The following is a 15095-nucleotide window of genomic DNA, read 5'->3' as shown; positions in this document are numbered from 1 at the left end:
GCTTTTTGTAATGTAAAAATGGATTTTATACTGAGACTACATTTTTAAGCTAATTTTCCTCTCAAGTAATATATACTTATTCAATATATTTTACTATATAGTTTGTATAAATATATTAATAAATTATAACTATTATATTTTATAAAAATTCTTGACATTGTTATAAGATTGAGTTAGATTAAACACTAACAATTCAAAATTGTGGCATTTAATTGCATTAATTGGTACAGCCAATTTTGAAATCTGTACTTTTTCAATATATTTCCAGACAGGGATAATATACGATATTGACTTGAACTCGCTTAAATAAATGCGTTAATTGCAGACGATACATCACGACTATTGTAAGGAAAATGCTTTGATAGTTCTACAGTCTCTGCTGTGGAGACTAAGAAAAAAATTATAGTTTTATAAAAATATTTTCATAAAAGTATATTTGAATATAGAATATATGTTGTGCTATCAGTATTTTGGTGTCTTCCTATTATTCCTATCATTTTGATGTATTGTATTCAGACAACTTCTTGACTAGACTGCATATTTCATTTTTTTTTCTCACGTTCCTGGCGGCTAGAAAATTTTAATCAGAGAAAAAAGGGGGGAGAGAAAAGTCTTTGTATGATAATTGTGTATCGGACGTAAATGCCATCATATGTCGATATTACAAAAATAATGTACATGATTTAATTGTTTAACATTAAGCATCCTGATATTCGTAGGTAATCATCGGATAAACTTGACATTATAAAAAGACAAACTTGATTTTAATCGGAGACAGTGATGGTGTCGAGTTTGAGTTCTGGTGTATCACTTGTTTGCGCGACGTCAAGTTTCTGTATACATGCTCGAGTACACAAATACAATATTTATGTAAATACGATGCGATATATACAATATACAATGCATCACACTTGAGGCTTAATGGTTATCCGAGTGATACGTATTTAAAAGATAAAACACAAGGAAGAGGGACAGTGGTGAGGAGAGTCACGATCGGGACATCTGGCTTACTCCTCCAAGTCCAGGTCCCCCAATTCTTCCTCCAAACCCTCCAGGTCCTCCTCCACGAAAAGATTTTCGTTAATAGCTACGGCAACAGCACCCTCGTCCACGGTTACTGAAATAGAAATCGTGTGTTAATTATCGAACGACGTAGTATAATAATTAATACGTTTATTGTCCGCATTTAATAAGCGTGAATTCTTCTTATATTCAGAGAGATATTATTTATGGTTATATACAATTCATAGAGATTTATATATTAATCCGTAAGTATATTATATTAATATAAATCTAAGATAATCTGAATCACTTATACGCTTCTGAATTTTAAGTATTCTATTAGCGGACTATAAGCGTGTTAACGTTAAATGATGTAATTGATGTAGTAAAAATTGATGTAACCTGTAGTATCTTTATTGTTATCAGTGGCATTGCTGGCCTTTAACCGATCCTCAGCTGCCACCGTGATACCGTTAATATCGATTTCGCTAGCTTCAAAAGCAAGGCGATCCGTATCAAGTTCTCTATACTGTACATCTTCAAAATCATCTTCTTCTTCACGAGCATAACTAGATATTGCTTCATCTCCTTCATCGATACCTATAACATTTATTATCAGTATATACTAATTAAATAATAAATTCTATGAGAAATTTTAGTGAGCTGTAACACGAGATCTTACCATCTCCTGCTGCAAGCTCTGGATTGAAGTAAAACATTTCTCTTCCTGATATACCGACTTGACGTCCAGCTTTATAATCGCTTCTCTTTTTCTCCTCATCCTTGATCGCCTGCTCCTGTTTCTCTTTCAACTTTCTCTTCTTCCAAGCCAAAAATGTCTCTAGTGTTATCTTGGTCTGTTGAAAATATTTGTTATAGGGGAAATGTAATCAACATTGTGGTGTTGAAAATTTTTACATATTTCATGCACAGTGTTTTCGTACCTGATTAAGTCCCAAATTGGCCCTTTCCGTTTCTATTAGATCCTCCAAGGAGATTTCATCCTTCTTGTCCTCCTTTTTCTTATCTTTCTTCAAGACAAATCCAGGAGGTAAAGCATGCCTGTAGATACATTTTTGACCAGACGGACATTCCCAGAACCAACCATATTTTGATTTCTCCACTGCTTCTAAGAAGTGTTTGCATATCTAGGCGAAAAAAGCGTCTTATTTCATTAATTCTCATTACTTGAGTAAGAGCTTGAATAATTTTCTAGATCAGATTATTACAAATATTATTTATGTAGCTTACAATGTCGGTAGTTGGACGATTGCCACCACCATGTTTCTTTTCCACAACCTCTTTCAGTTTATCCTCGTCCCACTTATCCATCGTATCCCCCTCCTTATCATCGTCATCATCTCTCATATCACAATATAAAGATCGTTTCTCAGCTTTCCGCTCGATGCTCAAATCATGCGAGAATTTACACTTATCTCCTTTTGTACATTGTCCCTGTTTAAAAAACGCGCACACCACAGACTTGGGGTCTATGCCTGCAGAAATTGTTTCGTCACAGTAGTATTTTCTTACTTAAAGATTATCCGTTATTTAATAGCTTCTGACTATCGTGGATGTACTCGATACCTTTTTCTATCTTTTGCGTTTGAACGGGCTTAAAAATAAGAGCTAGCTCCTTCTGTTCCTTCAGCTTCTTCTCCTTCTCCAACTTCTTGGCATTGGGATCCTCGAGTTTGCGAGGATTTACGCCGCCCGATTTCACCTGCTTCTCCACTTGCTGAATGAACTTCTGTTGCTTGGCACCTTTCTTGTTTTTTATACCGAAAGTCTTGTCCTTAAAGCAGAAAGGAGGGGTTCAGATCTTAGAGAAGTCACGCTTCGTACGTGAGCACGCGTTGATAAAAAATTTGGCATAAATTGATTAGTTCCACATAGTTCATTTAGGAAACATGTGGAATCCCAAAGGTTTTGATTAGAGGCAAAGAGTGTCTTACATCTCGCGTACCTCAATAACCTTTTCCTTCTTCTTTTGCTCCGTTTTCTTGCTCGGCGCCGCCGGCACCTTTTTCGGTGGCATTCCGTCAACTCGAGCACCTCACCTCGGTGACAGAAAACGCCTAAAACCGACCGAGAAATTTCAACGATAACTCCACTCTCTTCCGAATCCACCGTACTGAAAAGTGAAACCAGACGCAATCACCACGTTTTATTTTGGATCGAGGTGACGAACTTCGCGCGATTAAATTTCCTAGAAATTGAAAATTAATTATAATTGTGATTATTATATATGTAATTAATTGTTAATATTTATGATAATGTGTCAGTTTTGATTAATATGCAATAAACGAGATGTCAGATGTGCGTTTTTTGACAGCTCGCACTTTTGGTCGGCCAATCAATCGTTTCCTTCCTCCAGTGTTTTTTCGTTGCGGCGTGGGCGAATGGCGAACCTGTCGGCAAAAATCCGGCTCGCGCGAACTGTCGCTAACTTCGGAGTACTTCGGACTTCCTCGCGCCACGTTGCGCGAGATGGCTCTTCGTTCGGCGCGATCACGGTGAACGTGCGGGTGGTCAGGTTTGAGGTTCGACGAATTCACGAGTTAACCGACGTTAAACCGAAGACGCCGTAATGGCGAAATTCGACTTAACGTCTCGCATAGGTCAATACCTGGACCGGCACTTGGTGTTTCCTCTGCTGGAATTCCTGTCGGCGAAACAGGTAAGGCGCGCGGTAACCGGGCGTCGCGGGACCTACGTTTTGGTTATGTCACATATGTGTATTGCAGATTTATGATGAGGACGAGCTGCTGCACGCGAAACTCGACATCCTCAGCAAGACGAACATGATCGACTACACCATCGACATTAGAAAGCAGCTGTATCCCAATGTGGAAGTACCGGAGGTGCGTTTCTCTACGTAACGTGTATGCCACTGTTGCGTGATTGCGAAACGAATGTTAAGCGTCGTCTACAATGGCAGCAGGAGTATACAGTAAGACGTAAGCAGTAAGCTATTGACCAACCATAGTCGATTATCTTGAATTGCAAAAATCCCATTAGTCAATAACTTACTGCTTACGTCTTAGACCCGATCTACAATGGGTGTTGTAAGTCGTAAGTCGTAAGAATTGACCAATCACAGTCCATTATTCTCCTTGCGGTCGAAGAATAATGAACTGTGATTGGCCAATTCTTACGACTTACGACTTAAAACATCTATTGTAGATCGGGGTCTTACTGTATACTCCTGCTGCCATTGTAGGCTGCGGTCCACTTGACGCTACAAATGCTTCGAAGCATTCCCCTTTCTCTTTTCTTTCAATGAAGAAAGAAGGAGAAGAAGAACGCTCCAAAGCATTTGCAGCGTCAAGTGGACCGCAGCCGTAGACGACGCTTTATAGATTTAGTTCACATCATAGAACGGTATTCATAGTCGGTTCTCATATTTAAGATCGTCTTATGGCTCGTCTACAATAGCCGTAAGACATAAGCAGTAAGCTATTGACCACAGTCGATTATTCTTGTAAAAATCCTACTAGTCAATAGCTTACTGCTTATGTCTTACTGCATACTCCCTTACAGGGCGGTATTCTTAAAGCGTCGTCTACAATGGCAGCAGGAGTATGCAGTAAGACGTAAGCAGTAAGCTATTAACCAACCACTGTCGATTATTCTTAAATTGTAAAAATCCCATTAGTCAATAACTTACTGCTTACGTCTTACTGTATACTCCTGCTGCCATTGTAGACGACGCTTTAGGGTAGGTTCAAGCGCACAATTCTATTTAGCGCTTACACGCTCTTCATAGAACCATTTCATCCTTGTTTAGCAAATGTTAACAAGGACAAACAAAGTACAAATGGAACTTATCATAGTCAGATTATATAGATAAGATCAGAGCCATATTAGCATCTCAAGACATTACTTAAGACAGTCTTGAAATAAGAACAGACTATGAATACTAGCCAATAGATTCAGATTGTGCATTTTACACAATGAATTAATGATAGCGATATTACTGGTTGCAGGAGATAAAATCCAGACGTGCCGATGTGTTGCAAGAGCTTGGTGTACTCCAGACCAATGTCTCGGTAGTGCTGGCTCTTATGAACAACGAGGAAATTATGAAGAAGATGGAGAACATGCGCGATTCCAAAGCACTTAATAATTACCTCACTCAAGAATCAGATGTAAGTGGAATAGTTATTATTACTACATTAGATAATGGATTATTTGATCTAGTATTCTAAGACGTTACGAGTTTACAAATTTTTTTATTGGTTGTCTTTACAGTTTAGGGTAGAAATGATGGATAACTTTGTGAAGCTGGCTAAGTATCGCTACGAGTGTGGCAATTATTCCGTTTCGACGTCATATTTGTACTTCTATATGCTGATTATGTCCCCTACCGATAAGGTACTGCCAATTTTTAATAAATTATGAAAATTAAGTGCAATATGTTTTATAACATTATCTAACTTTTATATTTATATCTAATTTCCAGAACTATTTAAATGTCTTATGGGGAAAATTGGCATCAGAGATTCTTGTACAAAATTGGGAAACGGCACTAGAGGACGTGAACAAGTTGCGAGAGTATATCGACAGTAATGTTATCGGCAATTCGCTGCAAGTATTACAGCAACGCACATGGCTCATTCATTGGAGTCTATTTGTGTTCTTTAATCATGTGAAGGGAAGAGATCTCATTATTGAGATGTTCCTCTACCGGCCACAGTACGTACGATTTCTTAAGAAAGTATCTAACGGTATTTACGAAAATTAGAGAAATTATTATGTGTATATATTTTTGCAGTTATTTAAATGCTATTCAAACTATGTGCCCACATATACTTCGTTATTTGGCTGCGGCAGTTATCGTCAATCGTTCTAGGCGGTCTATTCTGAAGGATCTCGTGAAAGTGATACAACAGGTCGAATTTTAAAAACGTCGCTTTGAAAGGCATATAAAAATTCGTACGAGGTTTCTTGATTGACAGTAACAGTGACAAACATTAATCCAATCTAAGTAGAGAATCTTAAAAAGGGCGAATATGTATTCATGAAGTTTTACTAAGAAAATAATAGTTTAAATTTGTCAAGAAATTTATAAGAAATTGTGCGATTTTTTATGCCGTATATTAATGAAATGAAATTCTATACGTAAGTCATTTTTAAAAATTTTTATGTATAGGAATCTTATACTTATCGAGATCCCATCACAGAGTTTCTGGAACATTTGTATGTTAATTTTGACTTTGATGGAGCTCGGCAAAAATTGCAAGAGTGCCAGACTGTCGTCTTCAATGACTTCTTTTTAATCGCTCTGCTGAATGAATTTGTAGAGAATGCACGATTGATGATTTTCGAAACGTTCTGCAGAATTCATCAATGTATTAGTATCCAGTACGTAATTTTTACAATAATTTTCATGATTGTAAAAACAGGTTAATTAATCATTTATGCTCGGTGTTTGTCAGTTACTCTTACATTATTTTTGCATTATTTATAGGATGCTTGCGGAGAAACTGAATATGAAGGCGGATGTTGCGGAATGCTGGATTGTGAACTTAATCCGTAATGCACGTTTGGACGCTAAAATCGACAGTAAGTTGGGACACGTAGTAATGGGAGGACAGCCGGCGTCCCCATATCAACAATTGGTTGAGAAGATTGAAACTCTGAGCGTGCGAAGCGAGGCACTAGAGAATCTAATTGAGAGAAAATTAAAAGCGAAAAATCAAGACCCAGTAAGTATAGTGTGGAACTAACAGAGGTCAGTATCATTCACAATTATATTGCGCGTATAATATCACATTTGATTTACTTAATGCATAACACATGGCAGTAGACATCAGAAAAGTAAAAGTAAAGTTATGCATATTATAGACGCTAATGTCAAGTAACTGTACATGGTATTATAATAATTCGTCCAATTTACGTCTAATTATATTTAACATTAAATTCGATTTTCGTACGTTTTAATATATTTTAACATTTATCCATCTGTTAACTTATTGTTTTTGTCAATTGCGCTACAACTGAAGCGTTTTGGTTTTTTTCGTATTGTTTTGCCATTATATGTAATAGTTATAAAAGTGTGACGTTTTGTAAAATGTACTTTTCTTGAATATAAATTTTAAAGACAATTCACTTTTGTTTCAGTATCAACATTCGTGGAATTTGGATATGTGACAACTCGATACAACATGGAGAAGTAATGCCCAAAAGAGATATTCCACCTCCGATTATTAACAGTAATAATTAACAGTAAAGGTACAGGCTTGAGGCAATGTACCTTTCAAAAGAAATAATGGAAATTGCATCATAAAACCAGATGTATTTTTATTCGCTGGTACTGTCAGTATCTTGTAACTGTCAAATAATACTATAACAAATAATAAGCGACCAATAACATTTTATAAAACATATCACATTTATTTATTGTTTATACTATCCGTATCTCCATAAATAACATTTTTAGTTTGACTAGAAATCATTATTGGGCTATCCTGTCAAATATTATGTTAACAAAGTTTCGAAAAATAAAAAAGAAATTAGATATTTTATTTAGGCCTAGTTTTCATTTGAAGGTAAAATCTAGTTAGGTTACTTTTACTTGAAAATTAACTTATATTGCTTGTTGGTTAATCAACCTTCAATAAACCTTTACCCTACTTTACCCATCAAAAAATTTCTGATGTTGGTATTAAATCAGAAAAAGACTATAGTTCATGTAATATAGATGCCTAAACTTCACGCAACATTTACTATAGATAAATACAATAAATCAAGAATAATGTTGAAAATAATGTTTCAATTTTAACCCTCCGTCTGTATACATGGGTCTACGACGTTTGAGCCAAAATGATATCGGCTCGTAACTAACTGTAGTAAAATTTGCAAGTCTGCCGAATATTAAATAAACGATGTTTATCAAAATGAATAAAATCGTTAACTACAACGTAGACAGACATTTTGTGAATTTTTTTTAAAAATATACTTTAGAGTAAGGAAAAATAGCGTCAAATGTGACAGACCCACGTATACACTCCGAGGGTGGGGAAAAAAAAAACCAGACGGAGGGTTAAAGTTTTAAAAACCCGTGATAGCAGAAATCGAGATAAAAGAATATAAATCGAATACCATAAATAATTACAGAGTATTTGTTACATATAGTATTACATATAAGCTAAGATCGTTACTACGAGAGCATGAAAAAAAATTTGACCACGAAAATGCAAGTAATGGATAACGAAGATATTGATATCCTTTTACTGTAGAGAATTGTGATTTTAACAAGTCGATTTATCTTGAAATATCAATCAGTTCGGGCTAGCTATTGCGATTAACAAAAAAATATTAATATTAATTTATATACATTGTTTCTGTCTTTCGATTGTCGCCTTTGATAGTCAAAATTTAGAAAAGAAATCAAAATTATTTAATTTATTACAATAATTCGATCTACGCCGAAATATTTTACGTCTTTTTATAAATTCTTCATTACTGTTATAAACGTTTACATCAAAATTATCGAAATACATGTTGATTAATAATACGCACAAAACTTAAATTCTATTTACTTTTCTATTTACTATTTACTACTTACTATTCTCTATTTACTCAGCATAACAGCATAATATTTACTTCTAGTAAATGTAAAACTAGGCTGCGTTCCAATTCACTGGCAGTACTAAAAATCTGTAGTATACGTGACGTTAACTATAGATTTTCAGTACTGGCAGTGAATATCGGAACGCAGTCCTAGAAGTTGAATTTTCTGATAGTAAAAGTTAGCACTAAGAAACTATTAGCTTAGTAATTAACCATGAATTAAAAAACACAATTTTTATTTTAAATTTTAGATTAAGTCTAAGCTACAAGTTAATCAAAGAATGAAAAACTGGGCCTAAAAAGGAATTCTATAGTTTCAATTTGTTACAAGTTGATAGCTCGGTTGTAAAACGTGCAAGGGAATTGTTGTTCATTGTCATGTTATATATTAGTTTTAATATAAAATATTATAATTATTTATTATATTATAAATATAATTATAGTTATAATATAATAATCATAATTATAAATGTCTCAATATTATTTAAGTTACAAGTTAGTATTCAAGTTGCAACTTATGCGATTACGAGACATTTATATTTTGGAAATCCGTTATATACGAAGGCAAAAAATTGCATCCCGTGTATCCACCATGATTGATACAATATGTCAGAACGCTCCTCCAATACGGATCAAAACTGAGTACTCTCGGATTTCCCAAGATAATGAGTAGAGCGCGAGCACGAGTGATCGCGACGTTGAGTCTTCTGGGCGAAGCGACAAAGCCTAGAGCGTGCTTGACATCTTCTTCAATTAGATTCTTGCACGATCTGACAGTCGAAATAATGATTACCTTCCTTTCTTGTCCTTGAAATCCTTCTACACTGCTGATTTTTGGCAATTTAAGATCTAACTCCAACAGCATATCTCGGATTTGTTGCACCTAATTTTGAAAAGTGTTATTCATAAAAAAGAAAGGAAGAAATTGTCTTTTAGTATAAAGTGTAGAATTTTATTTAAAATAGGCGTGTATACCTGTTTCAGATAAGGGGTTATAACTCCTATATCATCTGGCTTAAGCCCGGATTTATATAACTTCCTCAAATAGAGATACACTTGCGTCGCTTCTGCGGGATTGTACCAGCTTGGACTCTCGGAATCTTGGTAGTTATCACCATTGACCCCATGGAAGATTACGGCCGATGGTAATCCATCTCTCTTGGGCAGTTCTGTTCCCATCATTTCCAATAGTTTAGCTTCGTCACTGTTCTCAGATGATATCTAAATATGGCAAACAAACAAATTGTAGTCGGACAAAATTCCAAGCTAAGCATAATAACAATAGTTATACATACCTGTGGTTGTAATTCCGATTCATAAAACAGCGAGTTTGGTAGATCCAATATCTCTGGTAAACTCCGATAGTTCATTATAAGTTTCGTAACGAGTCTGGGGTCATAGCCGGTTTCAAATCCTTCCGGGTCTTTCTGGTAAGGAAATTGATGTAAAAGTCTCGATAGGAATGATTCGCCGAATCCGAAATTTATCGACAGTCTGCTGTGCACGACAGGCCCAAGTTGCATTGGATCGCCCGTGAGTATCACCTGACCATAATCGGAATGAATGTAATTCAAGGGAATCATAATCTCTGGCTCGGTCGCTTGACCCGCCTCGTCGATTAGAACGTGCGAGAAATGACCACGAGAAAAGCCTAAATTGTACAATATTCCCAACGATGTGCAGGTGCCGATGGTAATTCTATGGCGACCCAGTACGGACATGGTACAGTTCACTCTCACTCCGTTCTCGTGTTGATAGAAGCGATTGGATGTTCCTTCCGCAGCTAATTCTGCCGTAGCACAGTAAGGTAACAGTTTCTCGGGAATAGAATCACTATCCAAGTAATGATGAGCTATCAGTCGAACCTATGGCATGTACATATAATGAATAAATACAGTGAAACTGGGACTATTTGGCTTAACTTTTTATGATTTGTATTTATTACCGAATATACGAATATACAGTTAATTTATATAAAATTGTTGTTAGGTGTTCATGAATCACGAAAGAATCTATAGAAGAGGAAAACATACCAAATCGCCCGGCTTAAGGATATTACTGTCCAACAAGCGTTCCGCTATTAAGTTTGCCGAGCTGTTCGATGGTGTTGCTATGAGAAGCCTGCTTTCCGGAATCACGGTCAAAAGTTGTAAGATCGTCTCGCACATAGTCACTGTCTTCCCTGTTCCAGGCGGGCCAAATATAACGTAGGGTAACGGGCGTGCTAATCCCAATATTATATTCCTCACAGCTTCTTTTTGATAATAATTCAGTTCTTTATTGAACCAATTTAATTTCCGTTTTTTAATTTGAGTGATGTATTGTTGTAGTTTATCATTAGTGTGAGCGATCGGTCCATTTGGCGTCCTTGAAACCATGGCAGCGTTAGTCTTACTCCCGTTGGCACTCCTTGCCAAATTCGTTTTAAAATTTTGATTTATTTCTGATCTTGTAGCCGACGTCGTTGTTCGTTTAAATGACGATTTAGCAGGCTTAGAATTGAAAAGTCTATTTGCTACCGATATTCTTGTAGAGACTTTGGTATTATTAGAGGTTGTATCGCTGACTGAAGTGACAGAGGAACTGGAACTGTTAGAAGATACAGATTTATTATGTCTGTGATGAACTTGCATGTGAGTGGGTTTCTTTTCGGCTTCATACTCTTCCTCCAAATGGAACTGTGGCTCTTTTTGAACTACTTTGGTAGGAAACAGAAAATCAGGTCCAAGACGGCTGAGAGCTAAATTAACAGCATTGTGAGAACGTTGAATACAGCTATACGAGCATTTAAATGTCACTCGACAACTCTCACCACTGTATTCGTGATGAAACCTTTCGTTAAATTTTAAAAAGACCTCCATGCTTCTGACTTTGTGAATAAAGCCCTCATATTTTAGATCGCCTATTACAAAGCAAATAAAAAAATCAATAATTATTCAATTATCATCTCAACATACCGAAATTAGTTTTAAAACTACATTTTTATCTTTCAGTAATATAATAATCATATGCATAATATCAAAACATGTTTTTCAGCTTCTTCCTTACAAATCTTACCTTGAGATTTATCCCATTGAAAAGATACTATAACTCTATCACCGACAAGGAGAGAAGGCCGTCTTTCTGATAATCCTGGCACTTCTAGCGCAAAATAATCACCGCATCGTCGCAAGACTACATTTTCCATGTTATATTTTTGCAAAGCGAGCGTTACAGATATCTCTTCTAGATACAACAAGTTGTGGAAACGTTCCTTATACGTCTCGAAAGAAAGCGGTTTTAGAAGACAAGGTAACCGATCTCCAATAGCGATCTCTAACTCCGCCAGTGTTCCTTTACTCTGTATATTATCCCAAATTATGTTCCAAAGGTATCGTGGTATTCTGAACACGCCACTGCGCACTTTGATAAATTGAGGCGGTTTACTTGGTCTTACCCCAGGAATACATGTAACTTCAATTAACTCATTCAAATCAGGTACATTAATATTTTCTTTCTTTTGTATAATAGATGCAGAATCAGTCTTTCGTGAAATGTTCTTTGCATCGACAGTTATGTGAAACACTCTAGCTATCTTGAAGTCTTTGAAATTGAAGGTAAATAGCTCCTCGGACGTGCCGACAAATTTCGCTTTGCATTTGAATGTATAACTAACACTTTCGGAAGGATTTACTACTATGCTGATATCTGTATTTGTCGGTGACACTAGTGACAACTGAGACGGGGTCTTCTGCGGCGTAAAAGAGCCACTTTGCAACAAATGAGCGTAACTGCCGTTATTTCGTATCGAAACTGTCAAGGTACTCTCCTCTCCTACGTTCAAGTTAAATTTTAATTCGTCGTCTATGATAATACCATATTTGTTTTTTAGTAAGTCGCTGGAATCTAATATGGAAGGAACATTGTTCACGGCTGGTAACTGAACGGATTTCTTTGGGGTCTAAAATAAAAATATAAATCATAAATATTGTGAAATTCATTACATATCGGTATCAAAGATGGCAAAATAACTAAATTCTTACCTGAATTAGTGGCACTACGGTCAGCGATCTCCAGTTGTACTGTCCTTGATCGCTTTCTATGCTGTCGCTGCACACTTTGTCACCCACACAGGGAATGTAACCCATATCACACACGCGCTTGTGAAAAATTACATTCTTATCAATTACTCCCACTCCGTTGTTTGGATTGTACTTTGAGATCACGCCAAAGTCTAGCTTAGATCGTAACGATTTAATCCTATCGACTTCCAAAACTTCGCCAATCAAATCCGTAGACTTGTCGTTTAGTTCGACCACGCATTCCAATGTCAACCAATCACCAATTACGGGAATGAAGTCGGATCGTACTTTGTGCAAGTCAATGCGAATATTATTTGGCTCGACAATGGCGATTCGGCCTTCGCGTTTTGTCACTTTGGCAACTATACTCCTCAGCATCGCTTGAGTGTGGACATTGTCCCCCGATTTGACATTTGCATTTTCCCAGCCGTCATCTATCACACAGATAATTTTTCGTACTTTCGGCTCCGCCTTTGGATCCCGTAGATATAGCAAGTACTGAATTTTATCAGCTATTTTTAGATTCTCAGTTGAGTTATCGATCTTTTCGTACATATAGCAATCATCTATGAGGACGTAACTCTCAGTGAGTTGAGTGACAGTTCCCGTCCTGTAGTAACATCCTTCTTCGTTCAGTTCTTCCGCTTGCTTGGCAGTTTCATCCGCGTTGGTCTCCTTAGCATTCTCTATACGAGATATGACTTTATCTATGTCTTCCTCTGCAGTTTGATTATCCGAGTGCACGTAGCTCGCAGCATATTGAAGTCCTTTAACGATTAACGACAGCATCTTTAATTTCTCTGACTCCTATCTAAGTATCTAAAAAAAAAAGTTGAAATATTCAAGGCAAGCACTTTTAATATAAACAATATCGGGATATCAAGCAGTCAACGGTGATGGAGACCACGAATGACATTTACCGATCTATAGGCTGATATCGCCACTCCGTCGCCTTAAGATAATCCAGTTCCTTTCGCAAGGATTGTACGCGTTTTGCGTGTAGCTCCTTGAGGAATCGTTTACGTTGCTTCTGCTCTTGCAACTCGGATTTCATCTGATTCAGGATCTTGGATGTTTGAGTCGCGCTGGAGGTTAACTCCGAGTCTTGAGATTCTGGCGTTCTCTGTCCCGTCGAGTGTCCTAGAGTGCTCGTCGACAGGGTGGACGAATTCATAATTTGGTATGCGCGTCCTGAAACAACCGGTCACGTTCGCGTATCATTCGTATGCGTCCACGGCACTCCATGCCACTCTATTGATTGATAAACACCTATGTCATCTATTACCTAACCTATCTGTCGTCGAGCAGCAGCCCGGGAACTATTCGGGACTTCGGAACGCGGGACTCCCGGGAGTGCGTTCCGAAACTCATCGATAAGAGACGCTTCTATCTTACCGCAATGCCCCCACGTCATTGGTCGATCGATAGTATGATATATGTCACGGTTACACATTTAAATTTGAATTGACAGATTTTCTTACGTCCATTTCTACCAATTGTATTGTAAATGTAGATTAATTAACTTTAATTTCTCAGAAAACTAGAAAAAGATATAGCGTAAACGTAAAGTTAAACCGAGATTAAAGTTAAAATCTACATTAGTAGAAATAGATATACAATTAATAAAAAATTTTCTAAAAGCTAGAAAAAGATAAAGAGTAAGTTAAACCGAAATTAAAGTTAATCTACATTGGTAGAAATAAATAAAATACGTACTTTTTAATAAATTAGTACATTTATTTTAATAATTTAATACTTTAATAATTTTTTTAAAATACAAAATTTCAGAGAGAGAGAGAGGACAGAACGGAAAATTATCAAGAACCCTTCTAGCAACACGATTGAATACTTGTTGTTAGCATTACATTTGTCAATTGTTTCGCTTCGACGACAACCTGATCGAAAGAATCGATTGAAACAATATTTCGTAATTGCGCGACATGTAATTTTCAATTTACAGCTAACATGACGACTTCTCGGAGCGGAAAGTGTTCCTTAAATTCGCGACGTACGATCGACTGAGAAGTTACGAACATGAGGAAGGTGCCGAGCAAACGCAGCCTCGCGAAATTGCCACGCTCGCGGCTGCCGCAGAAGCCGTACGGGTTCTGCTGCGAGGAGAAGGATCAGGATCCTGAGAAACGCTACGACATGCGAAATCCGCCGTTCGCGTCGTCCTTGACGAACGTCTTCCTAGGCAGCGGCGGGCCCGGTATGAAGTTTCGCGTACAGGACATCGGGCCGCCGCCGTATCCCATTCAACGCAGAATCCTCGAGGCCAAAGGCAGAGCTTATCTGGGACGGTGCAAACGATGCCGGGGTCCCCTACGATGGTACTTGGAGGACGAGATCGCGCTCGCGCGCGAATTCCTCGCTAAGGAGAGACGGGATAATTACAATGCGATTGCGAAAAGGAATCTAATGATCGCCAAACGAAAGGGTGATACTTTACGC

General features: G+C 37.1%; 3 protein-coding genes across 7 annotated transcripts; 1 reads left to right on the top strand and 2 right to left on the bottom strand.

The window, feature by feature from the left end:
- Positions 1-613: 613 nt before the first annotated feature.
- LOC139768986 (zinc finger CCCH domain-containing protein 15 homolog) lies at positions 614-3162 on the bottom strand. The gene is made up of 7 exons (XM_071699696.1): positions 2969-3162; positions 2590-2797; positions 2254-2498; positions 1947-2150; positions 1685-1859; positions 1405-1602; positions 614-1117 (listed from the first exon to the last, which is right to left on the bottom strand). The coding sequence occupies exons 1-7, from the start codon at positions 3038-3040 to the stop codon at positions 1008-1010; spliced, it is 1212 nt and encodes a 403-aa protein (XP_071555797.1). The 5' UTR covers positions 3041-3162; the 3' UTR covers positions 614-1007.
- Positions 3163-3482: 320 nt separating this feature from the next.
- On the top strand, positions 3483-7394 carry Eif3e (eukaryotic translation initiation factor 3 subunit E). 2 transcript variants are annotated; one of them, XM_071699694.1, is made up of 9 exons: positions 3483-3682; positions 3750-3866; positions 4992-5153; positions 5257-5379; positions 5468-5700; positions 5780-5897; positions 6158-6369; positions 6476-6713; positions 7129-7394. In XM_071699694.1, the coding sequence occupies exons 1-9, from the start codon at positions 3593-3595 to the stop codon at positions 7156-7158; spliced, it is 1323 nt and encodes a 440-aa protein (XP_071555795.1). In that variant the 5' UTR covers positions 3483-3592; the 3' UTR covers positions 7159-7394. The 2 variants fall into 2 exon arrangements, with proteins under 2 accessions (XP_071555795.1, XP_071555796.1); XM_071699695.1 differs by having other exon boundaries at positions 3484-3682; positions 6476-6739.
- On the bottom strand, positions 7376-13990 carry Armi (probable RNA helicase armitage). 4 transcript variants are annotated; one of them, XM_071699682.1, is made up of 8 exons: positions 13911-13990; positions 13562-13832; positions 12603-13460; positions 11638-12520; positions 10614-11482; positions 9876-10445; positions 9556-9801; positions 7376-9463 (listed from the first exon to the last, which is right to left on the bottom strand). In XM_071699682.1, exons 3-8 carry the CDS (start codon positions 13428-13430, stop codon positions 9104-9106), a joined length of 3756 nt encoding a protein of 1251 aa, XP_071555783.1. In that variant the 5' UTR covers positions 13431-13460; positions 13562-13832; positions 13911-13990; the 3' UTR covers positions 7376-9103. The 4 variants fall into 4 exon arrangements, with proteins under 4 accessions (XP_071555783.1, XP_071555784.1, XP_071555785.1 ...); XM_071699683.1 differs by having other exon boundaries at positions 13927-13965; XM_071699684.1 differs by lacking the exon at positions 13911-13990 and having other exon boundaries at positions 10614-11169; positions 11242-11482; positions 13562-13901.
- Between the last annotated feature and the right edge of the window lie 1105 nt (positions 13991-15095).

This window comes from Temnothorax nylanderi, unplaced genomic scaffold (genome assembly GCF_030848795.1).
Source record: "Temnothorax nylanderi isolate EJ_2023f unplaced genomic scaffold, tnyl_v1.0 TNYL_tig0019_pilon, whole genome shotgun sequence".
Taxonomy (NCBI): domain Eukaryota; kingdom Metazoa; phylum Arthropoda; class Insecta; order Hymenoptera; family Formicidae; genus Temnothorax; species Temnothorax nylanderi.
The sequence above is the reverse complement of the archived record's forward strand: the minus strand, read 5'-3'. Positions and strand labels throughout refer to the sequence as shown.